This window comes from Agelaius tricolor, unplaced genomic scaffold, assembly GCF_023055355.1.
Source record: "Agelaius tricolor isolate 1412-34295 unplaced genomic scaffold, bAgeTri1.0.p SCAF_3, whole genome shotgun sequence".
NCBI lineage: Eukaryota > Metazoa > Chordata > Aves > Passeriformes > Icteridae > Agelaius > Agelaius tricolor.
Window position 1 is genome coordinate 25,241,323 of NW_027269263.1, and position 11,175 is coordinate 25,252,497.

At 45.6% G+C, this 11,175-nt stretch overlaps 1 protein-coding gene across 1 annotated transcript; it reads right to left on the reverse strand.

The window, feature by feature from the left end:
- Positions 1-3,866: 3,866 nt before the first annotated feature.
- SNRPF (small nuclear ribonucleoprotein polypeptide F) lies at positions 3,867-5,430 on the reverse strand. The gene is made up of 4 exons (XM_071423246.1): positions 5,277-5,430; positions 4,982-5,107; positions 4,564-4,628; positions 3,867-3,987 (listed from the first exon to the last, which is right to left on the reverse strand). Exons 1-4 carry the CDS (start codon positions 5,277-5,279, stop codon positions 3,921-3,923), a joined length of 261 nt encoding a protein of 86 aa, XP_071279347.1. The 5' UTR covers positions 5,280-5,430; the 3' UTR covers positions 3,867-3,920.
- Positions 5,431-11,175: the final 5,745 nt, after the last annotated feature.

An 11,175-nucleotide genomic window follows, 5' to 3' on the forward strand; every position in this document is an offset into this window, starting at 1 on the left:
GATATAAGTCAAGTCTCAAATCAAATATTGGCTACATTGTCCTTAAATTTGTAGATTAGCTTTTTTCATCCACTAACCAGACCTTTCCAATAATACACATATGTCCTGAAAGGGGACACTATGCATGCCTTAACACAAGTTAAATTACTAATGAAATTTACTGATTGCTATTTCCCTGTTTACAAAAGCAGCAGAGGTCAGTAAACCCTCAGGATCAAACACAGAAAATGCATCATTTGGGTGAAAGTGACTTGCAAATGTGGAATAGAGCCAAACTAAATTGCAAATCTGTTATGTACCTTTGAGTTCCCCCATGTTGGATTGAGCTAACATCACATTTTCAAATACTTCTTCCATAGTTTTGCAGAAATGAAAGTGAATTCTGCTTTTTTTTTTTTTTCTGTGTAGAAGAACCTTGCATCTCTCAAACCATGGAAACATTGCAATTGCTCAGATGAGCTTCCTGAATCTTCTGTTCCCAGATCCGTCTTTGGCAAACTCCATAATGGCCCAGGGAGGTGGAGACCTTTTGGGGGGACACCACAATTTGCCTCAGGGGACACAGTTTGGTTCTCCCTGAGCACAGTGCAACCCTGCCAACCTTGGTTTCCTTTTCACACAACCTGCAGCTAAGGAAAAGGAGAGCTTGTGTGCACCTGAGTGGGGTGTGGGCACCTGGTACAACTCCAGCATCTGGGCTTATGGGCAAAGCTTGTCCTCCTTTGCAGTCTGTGAGCTGCACGACACAGAATTGGAGTGTGCAGCATTTTTCCTCTTAGCAGTGATAAGGATTTAGGGTCTTCTCAGGTAGGTTGTATACTCTTTTTTTGGGTACTCCTAGGAATGGGAAAGTTTCCAAGTAAAAAATAAACAGCAAACAACCTAATACCCAAATGAGAAACACAAAAATAAGCTCAAAACTACATGTGGTGTGTGTCATGCCTCACTATTTCTAGGCTCTTTTTGACCAGCTTTTCACCATATTTAATAAGTGGTTTTGCAGGGCATAGTCTTTTCCTGAGGGTCCTGCTACTTTATCTTTGATTTCTTTTATCCTATAAACAATCAGAACAATTTAATCACATGAAAGCAATTTTTTTCTTTTTAGTTACTTTATGTACCTTGTGTTTAACATGTAAAAATCACAATTATTTTTGTCTTTAATACACACCTAAGTGAATGTTTCCAGTTCTTTTGCATTTTGGACTCACTCCAGAGATGAAAAAAAAAATCTGCATTCATGGGCTTACAAAGGACCAGCTCAAATTACTCTGATATATTCAGAGCACCTTATCTTCACTTGCATTGCAATTCTTTCCACACCATTTAGGACAAGGATCTAAGTTAAGCACATGTTTAAGTTGTTGTCTGACTTTATCTGCATGGGTTCTTCCACTGAACTGAATGGAACACTTGATGGTAGCAAAGAGAAACACATGCCTTCATTTTTGGAGCGTAACTAAGATCAGTTATCAATTTATCCACCAAGGTATTATTTTATCAAAGTGTTTGATGCCTGGTGCTATGCAAAAGTAAAATGGTCTGAATTTGAAGTCTAAGGAACGTAACTGTCCAAAAAAAAGGCACAACTAAGCATCTCAAAAGAATATTAAGCTATATGAAAGGATCACACTTTTGTTGAGGATGAAAACTCAAGACTCTATAAAGCAACTAATTTGTCAGAAAGAGTGAGATAGATTACACAAGAAAAACATCTTTGTTTTCTTAGTTCTGAGTTCTTGCTTTTCCAAAATGTAAGCCCACTTGTCTTTCCTATTATTCATCTTACTGGAGATTTTTTTGTTTGTTTGTGGTTTTTTTTGTTTTGGTTTTGGTTTGTTTTTTTTTCCTAGACAGTGGTTTAATCTAGATATTCACCAGCTGTGTCTATCTACTTTGATTTATTTCCTAACAGCTCCCAGCAAAAACAGATGTGGCTGCTTTCCTGATGATGGGTACAGGCTGTCTATCCTGGAATATCAGCAGCCCATTTCTAAGTTAGGAAGTATCTGCCACATTAAGGCTGTTATGCACAAAATGCTCCCTTGCTTCTTTTGTGCTTTGGCTTGTTTATTTATTTTCTTAAAAAGGTTTCTACTCATTTTAAACTGCTACAGGACTTTCCTTGTGGGAAGATTCTTCCTAGCACAAAAACCAGCATTTCACCAACAACCACTGGTGTCCTACATTGATGAATTCTCACCCTGTAGGAAGGGAACCAGAGGAAGTGCTGTGAATTACAGTAGGTAGCTCTCTCTGCAAGGCCAAGACATTTTCTTTACCCTCAGGAAAGGAAGTGAGCCCTCTGGCTGTACAGCACAACTCCAGACATCCTTCTACAGATACACCTGTTTAACTGAGGAACAGTCACATCCATCTCTGCACACAGAAGGGGTTCAGCATAAGCTTGGTCTTCCCAAAGAAGACCATCCTTCTTTTACTCTGCAAATCTGAGGCCTGGTGAGTTGTCACAGTGATGGCCCTATCTGCTGATCCAGTGCTCAGATAACACAAGACAAACTCACCTCCAGTCCCAGTCCCCCATGAGGAAGAGCAGCTTTCAGATCAGTGCCAGCCCATTGCAGAGAAGGAAGTGACTTAGGTACCAAGGTGACAGTCACAGCTGTCCCTCCTCAGTACTGGCAGCACAGTGACAGGGAAGGGCACTATTCTGCACCATGCAGTCCTTAACAGGACATGCTGCATCACAAACAGGGCAGATGCTCCTCTGCCTCTCATTCCTGCCACCACTCAGAACACATCTAGTTGTTCTGAGGTTTCCTAGGCTCATTGCCAATTTTGAAGTACTCAATTATCCTTATGATAGTGCTGATTTTAGCTTAAAAAGCTTTTTTCTCCCTTCCCAATGGGACTGCAGGAACTTCAGCAGAGCTGTGAAGCCTCCACACTGCCAGAAAGGGTCTGGTTTAAGCAATGAAACACCTGCACAAGTACATCCAAAATGACTTTTCACTCTTTATGGAAACTTACATATGTAAATATTAAAGGAACACATGGATAGCTCCAGGGATGACTTCCAACATGAAACAGGGAGGAATTTCCCTGCAGGATCTATGCTGACAGGTTGGTGTCTTTCCCACAGTTCTCATAATTCTGTGTTCTACCCTAACACAGCCCCAGGCACCCAGCACTGCCCACTCCAGCTGTGTCTGACAGGATGTGTGATCCCAGGCAGCAGGGCTGGAGAGCTGCACTCCACAAGCACCTACTGCAGCCACAGCCTGTGCAGCTTTTAGACAGAACATCTCCTCTCCACAACATGCTGAGGAGGCCCACAGCACCTTTCCATTCTTCAGCAGAGACTCACAAAGCACATTCCCATTCTGCAGCCTCCTGTCTCAACTTCAGCAATGCCACTCAAGTCTGTGGAGCTCTGCAGCTGCCAGGAGGTTTTGTCTCTGTGGCTGCTAAGGTGACACACATTTGTCCTTCCTTAGTGACCATGCAGCCACACTTTAAGCTTCCTGACTCCAAGCAGGAGAATATTTCTGAGAGAAACTGGGGTCTAACAGATCTTCACATCTCGCTTGCAGTGAAATCTTTCCAGCTAATTCCAAATGTTTTATAAACAGTTTTAAAGACGAAATGTATTTAAATAGTCATGACATACATGCTGTAAAATACAGATACTGCCAACTCTTCCTGTATTTCAGATGGGAAGATAACTGGTATTTTTAAATACTTGCTTTTCATTTCAGTATTTTCTACTTTAAATCAAAACTATTGGAGAACCTGTTGTTCCTCCAGCATTAGTTTTTGGACACCAATAAAATAGTAAAGACCTTTTAAAGGGTTAATTTTCCCCATACTAAAGCACAATGGAAATAAACATCTTACTACAAAAGTATGAAAAACAGAAAAGGAAAAAAAAAAGGTTTATTTCCAGAAATACAAAACACCTATTCTCTCATTTCTCCATCTTCTTCCTCTTCTTCCACACCTCTGATGTACAAAACATTATTGCACCTGTAAATAGAACCAAGAGTTCCCTTAGCTATAAATATTATCATTTTCCCCACATAAAACATGCTTTAAACATTTTTCTGCTTGAAAGTAGCCTGGCAACAGCCAAATTCTACAGAACAAAATGCTGCTTTTGACCTTGTAGACCTTTTCCACATAGTTTACATTTAATTGTGCAACTTCATGAATGTAATAGCTGTTTGACAATGCTGCACAAAAAAAATTTTACTTTTCAGTGAACAGTTACAGTCAAATTTAACTTCCAAGCATGTGAAAAGTTTCCAGTTGCAGTGCACTAGTTTACAATGCCAAAGGACTCTCAGATGTACAACAATGTGGAAAACAAAAGTATTTAGTCACCACAAAGGGGATAGTAAATACGTCTTTTAATATGTTCAAAAATTCATTTTTCCTCCTCTCAGAAGGGACTTTGATATAAAAGACACATTCATAGCCCTTCCTTTAAGAGCTACACTGGGCATCTTAATTAGGCAAGAAACACAACATCCACCAGTATAAGCTTTATTGCAAGTGGTGAGGTGATTTAGAGCCTTCCTCCACCATGAATACCCCAATTACCTTATCAAAACTTCACCCAGGTGTCCGGACAGCGCACCGTCTATGTACTCCTCTGTGTTTGCAAGCTTGAAAGGAAAATGATAAAAAGTCAGAACGGCAGCAATAAAAGCAGCTCCGCAAACCCATCACGGTTCTGGCCCAGCCCCGGGCCCGGCTGCAGCGACCGGGGGTGCCCGATCGGCCCCGCTCCCGCTCGGTACCGCATCTCCACCGGGACACCGCCCGTGTCCCGGGCACGCAGCGGCTGCGGCGGGAAAGGTCCTGACTCGGGCATCATCCTCATCCCACTGCGAGCCCCGCCACGGCACCGACCCCTCCCGCCACACCGGGCTGTTCACAGTCCCATCCAGCCGGGCCCCGGGCGCTCCCAGGGACAGGCATCCACAGCGCCGGGGGCCGGCACGGCCCGGGCCCTCACCTGCATGTTCATGTAGCCGTCCACGGAGACGAGGTAGCCCTTGTACTCCATGCCCCACTTCAGCTTCACCATCACCGGCTTCCCCGTCAGCCCGTTCAGGAACGGCTTCGGGTTCAGGGGCAGGCTCTGGTGGGGAAGCACACGGTCAGCGCCGCCCGTCCGCCCCCCGCTCCGCCCCGCCCGGGGCCGCTAACGGAGCGCCTCCAGCCCCTCCCGGCTCCCGGGCCTCCCAGTTCCCACCCCGCCGCCCGGGGCCGGTAGCGGCCCGGCTCCCGCCCCTCCGGTTCCCGCTCACCATGGCGGGAGGAGCGCGGGCCCGCGCGGGAACCCCTCGTGCACGGCGCGGGACAGCGGGAAGCGCTGGGAACCGGCTCCGCTTCCCGTTCCGGGGGCGCCGCGCTCCCACCTCCGACCTCTCACCCGCGCCGCGCTCCCATTGGCTCGCCGGTGCCGCGGGCCTCTCTCATTGGCCGGTCAGTTTTCCCCCCACTCCAGTCGCAACCAATCGCTGTTGCCGCGAGGCGCGCCGTGGTCGCGCGGCCGTGGGCGGCGCGGGGGTGTGAGCCCGCGTCCCGTGCGCGTGCCCGGTGCGCGTGCCCGCGCGCTGTGCCCGTGCCCGGTGCGCGTACCCGTACCCGGTGCGTGTACCCGTGTCCGTGCCCGCCCCTGCTGTGTACGGGCCGGTCCCCACGAGGTGGCAGCGCTTGCCCGGCCGGGCTCTGACAGCCTCTCCCGGTGGTGCCGGCGAGCCCCGCGGGCGGCCGGGCGGCCAGAGTCTGGCGGCGTCCGTTTCCGTCCGTCCGTCTGCGAAAAACAATCCACAATCCAGCACTTTTCCGTGATTCCACACGCAAGGATAGAAAATATCAGAGTTTATAGGACTCATTAGGTGCGAATTCCCTGTCAGGTCTTTTTACTCTTTGGGTATAGAGACAGTCGTGAAACATCAGTGCTAATTTATGGCTTAACCTTTGACAGGCAAATATGTTGAACCACCGCCTGTACCCTTTAGCAGTTTGTCACATCCTCATTAATGTCTTCTACTGCTCCATGTATAAATTCCTCACATGCCACAATGTGTATTTCTGTTCCAGCATACAGCATATTCCCTTGGTCTTCAGTGTATTGGGTGCTGAATGTGGGAAACACACGTTCAGGAAACTTGACCTTTCAGTAACAGAACTGTGATGGGTTTTGTGCACTTCACCTTCCAAAAGTGACTCTAGTACCCTGGTATTGAAGGCAAAACCATTCTTGCCTCCTCAAATCTCCACGTTTAAAGCTGTTGATGCAACAAGCCACCTCCTGCAGGTCCAGACTGTCCTTACACACCTGGAATGTGTAGGAGTGGAACAGATGGAATTATAATTCCTGTTCACTAGCATACATCACAAGTGCAGTCACAGAACCACAGAGCTGTTAGGGTTGGAAGGGACCTCTGAAGATCATCCAGTCAACCCTCCTGCCAAGGCAGGGTCACCTGCAGCAGGTGACACAGGAACATGTCCAGGTGGGTTTGGAGTGTCTCCAGAAAGGGACACTCCACGACCTCCCTGGGCAGCCTGTTCCAGTGCTCTGCCACCTTCAAACATGAAGAAATTCTTCCTCATATTGAGGTGGAACTTCTTGTGAAGATATCTAAATGTGCATTCCCATGGCCATTAGAATTAAGTGTGATTTTCTTTTAGTGTGTAGTGGATGGATAACAGAAACAACAGCAAAATTACGCTAATTATCTTTCTGGTGGCAGGACTCACTATAGGCCAGCTGAAAGAGCAACTAACTTATAAGATTTTTTTTTGTAAGGAAGTCAGTGTTTTGACGAAGGAAAAATATTAACACAATGGGAAATGGTGTATATATATAATTTTTCATGCCATTTGCAATATAGAACAGCTGATTTCACATGATACCGTGTATAATGTGGCAGAATGCAATGAGCTTAGAGTGAGTATCTTGAATAAAATCATACTGTAAGAGCAGTTTTTGCCCTGTTCTGACAAGGATAAACATGTATGTCTGTGAATGGCAATATAACAGGTTTGGTATGCTATCTGTAAATAGCAGTAGTTATTTTTACATATGAAACCAATTTTGACCACAGTGTCTCCTACTCATGTTGGGAAAACTTTTTGTGTACCAAAAAATAGGAGCATTTATATTTCTCTTTTAATACACTCTGTTCTTCAGGTGACTAAATATTCCAACCCAGTTGTTACAAAAAACAAGCATTTCCCAGGGTCATGGATCCCAGTGTAGAAGTCAGAGAGTGAGAGTGCTTGACTTCTACTTTCACAGTTGTTCCATGAATTCACACGTCAGTAATCTCATCAGCTGGAGACTGGGTCTGCAGCAATTTTGTGCAGTGGCGGGGTAGGAAGGAGTACTGAAAGCACAGAATGTGTGACCACATCTGATGTAGTTAACTGAGTAAGTAAGTCAGGTAATCAGGAAATTAAATAGCTGATGTTTTTCTTTCACCCTTGTGAGGAATTTGCTGTTTACCTTGCTGCCTGAATCATTCTGACTCAGAGACAGTCTTCTTAGGGTGATCTTCAGACCTTCAGCACAGCAGTGAAGTTCACCTTTTGTCCTCTTTGTATTTCCCACGTAATAGGGGAAGTAATAGTTTGCATTCTTTTCTGCCTTTGGGTCAGGGTATTTAGGCTGTTGCTCAACAGGAAATGACCAGGAAAGAGTTGTTGTAATAGAGTAATCCAAACCTTAGCTCCTGGGTGGATGGATAGGATTTTCTCCTACAGCTCAGGGGTGGAAATTTAACACAAGTGCCTCCTCTGTGTTCCTAAGGAAACATATCAAGCAGCTGGACATTCAAGGGCAGCAGTGTTTCTGGTGGAGGGGCTGGTTAGATGGTGCTGTCTGTGTAGGTGCAATTGCTCACTGACATCACCAATGCACTGTGTTGCCATAAAACCAGGCTGAGAGGGTCCCTGTACCACCACACTGCTGAGAGAAACCTCAGCAGCCCAGAACTCCCTGATTCAGCCGAGTTTGCTGGAACAGGAACTCCCTGCAATAACCTGTTTCTGCCTGCCATAAACACTTTATTAAGGAAACTTTCAGAGCTGCCCCATGTTCCAGCTTCTAGGCTGTACATTTAGTGACCATCCTGTGCCTTTTCCCAATGATATGCCACTGTCAGTGGGGGTTTCCTCCACTGCATTCTTATTCCACATCAGGCAAACTACTTCTGATACCCCACAGTCATGTCCACCAGGGCAGTAAGAACATCAGCTTTGCCATCACCATGCCATGGGCACCAGCTGCAGTCAAAGAACTTAGAGAAGCCATGAAAGCATAGCCCTGAACTGCAAATGGGCAAAGCTGAGTTAACAAAATGGAAGCTCCATCAGAAGACAGCACCTTCAAAGGACAGGATTACATCAAAAAGGATCCAGTGTAGCAGCACAGAGTTAGCCCTGCTGTATGGCAGATGAACTTCTGCTTCTGCTGGGTTCAGAACTGACAAAGCCATGTAAGATCCTGTTGCTCTGTCCATACAACCTGTCCTAGGTAAAGACACACCACCCTCCTTCCTCCTCCCTGCCAGACTCCAGGCTGAGTCTGGTCCTTGAACCTGTTAGGTGATACCTCAGTCTAAGGGGTTGGCAGTGGTTAAGTAGGCTTAAGTAGCCAATTCCTGACAAGCTCTCTGTTCTAACTTCTTGGGATGCAGTGGTTTTGACTCTTGTGCACCTGGGAGGATTTTGAAGCTCTGTGCACCCTTGGGGAGTTTTCCTGTTGTAGCAATGTTGTTAAAACGTGAACAGGACCTCGGACTCAGACCAAGTATTGACATGAAGAACATCTATTTCTCCTTCAGGAATAGGCATAATGGAAGATTTTCCATTAGATATCACGCTGGAATGAAAAATCAGATCTTTCCCACAATTTGTCTGTAGAGAGTATCTTGTCTAAAAATCTTTTTCAATAAGTAATGCAAGATTTTCTCTATATGCAGAAAATCTGTGTCATTTATCAGCTCTTGGTGACTTGGGAACTGCTGTAGCAGTATTGTGTGGACTGTTGGCAGAACTAAACCTCATGTGAGGTACAGTCCTGACTTTATGGGCCTTTGCCAGAGTAAAACAGTTTTGCTTCAAGCAGTATTTTTTCAGAAATGTCTACCAGTGAAACACCTTTCCTCTCTGCTGATTGTCATTTGAATTAGACCATCTTTGATAAAATCTCCCTGTGAGGCCATAACCATCCTTCACCGCAGGTTGTGACCGGGAGCTGGGAGGTGGTGACATCAGACTTAAGAAGAACAGGGGGCTGTAATTTCTCTCTGAGATTCTCATCAAGTGAAGCAAAGCCACACTGTGCTACCAGGGTGGATATACAGGATCCAAGTACTAGGAGGCACAAAACTGGTGAGCCTGTTTCAGGATTCATCCAAGCAATAATGCCAATTTCCACATGCTGGCAGACTTTCTTCTCAGTGTAAGACTGTAGCCCAGAAAAGAGGCTCAGTCTTGCTGAACAGCACTTGGAAACAGCCAAAAAGAAGGACCCAGGGGAACCACTAAAACCAGGAGACTTTCCACTGGCTCTACATGCCTGGCAGTGTCTGCAACAGTAATGTGGGGGAACACAAACAAAATGCAAAAGTCTGTTTGGGATGGACTTGCCCAGTAAGCAGGAGACCATGCTGTGAAGGACTCCCAGGGCAGGAGGCAGAGGTGGGCCTGGGAAGATAGAAAGGCAGGGTTTCTTCTTGGGTAGAGGATTTATGTGCAGTTTCAGATCAGTACAATGTCTTTTTTCTCCAATGATATCAGTACAAAATGAGACTGAGGGTGGAGGTGGGGGGCAGGTATGTCCTAACAAAAGCCCAGATCTTTTGTCCACACCACCAAAGATCTGCCAGAGTGGCTCTTCTGTGAACCTGTCACAAGGCCAGGCTGTGCCAACAAGAAGGGGCATGGGATGGGTATTGTACAGAAATTATGGGCACATTAAAGCCTCCTTTTATCCATATTGAATACCTTTATTTTTCTGTGCAAATAGTGTTCATGCAAATTATGCAGCTACACTAAAGAGAGGCCCTTTAAGAATGTGTCTCTGAAAACACAGTCTCCTTTGCCAAGAAATAATGGGACTTCCTTAATTATCAGCTGTTATCTTCTGGGTTTAGCAAACTTTTGTTGCTTTATGTGCGGTTGCTTCTTTTATGCTTTGACGTTAATGAATTGGAATTGAAATTATGTACTGAGGAAAACAAAGTGATTTGTACAAATAATAAAATGGTGTACTTGTGTGTGTCAAAAAGAAGGAGATCAAGTATTGTGCAGAAGGAGTTTGGAAACCAAGCTTTCACACAAACATCTTAATAGATATTAACAACTGGCTCCAAGTCACAGAAGTGTGTTTAAGCGTTGGTGTTTTGAGAAATCTGTCAGATCAGAGCTCAGAGTCTGGCTGGTGTTGGAGGCTGTCTGTGTAAGGTGGCATGTGTAAGGTGGCTCTGCCACGACAGAGGACCTCATCTGCTGCCATTTTTAACAGCAGATCTTGTGGGCAGGGAGGACAAAAAGGAGTTATTAGGCAACAGGCACATAGGTCAACAGAGTGTTGCTGGTATTGTACAGATTGCCTCATTTCAGAGAGAGAGAAGGAAACTAGCTTGACAGGAGAAAGTCAGAGACATAAATGATGCTGGGTTAAAAGAAGCAGCTAAATCTAGGATTCCTGAATTTGTTAGAAAACTCTGTCTGAGCCCAAGCAATATTCTGGAGAGATGAGGCAGAGAAATAGGAGCCCAGGTCCCAGAGAAACCATCCTGAGTCATCAAGGGTGACTGGCAGCTGCAGGTATGAGTATATCCAGATCTCCTTCTATTACACAGTGGGGCTTTAATGTGCTGTGGTTCTATTCATTTGGTCAGATACATCCACTCTTCTGATAGCCAGAGGGAAGAGTGATTTGGAGTTGGAGCCTCTGCAAAGTCTACTAGGTTATTTGCACCCCTCCCAAGAAAGCCAGTGCTGGTCCTTAGGCAGCTGGGTCAGAGAGGAAGGATCTGCAGACAGACAAAATCCCCAAGCCTCCTTCCTGTGCTCTGGAAATGTGCTGGAGGTGATGTCTGCAGTTTGTGTTTGACTTGAACCTGAGCCCAAGGCCCACATCTCATCTTGGAGGCAGCACTCACTGCCCTGCATCTGAGACCAGTG

Bases quoted from the DNA above. Each gene is read 5' to 3' on its own strand.
- SNRPF (XM_071423246.1), bottom strand. The intron at 4,629-4,981 runs GTGAGGGCCCGG...TTTCCTTTCAAG, and splicing joins ACGGCTACATGAACATGCAG to CTTGCAAACACAGAGGAGTA. The intron at 3,988-4,563 runs GTAATTGGGGTA...TTCTATTTACAG, and splicing joins CTGGGTGAAGTTTTGATAAG to GTGCAATAATGTTTTGTACA.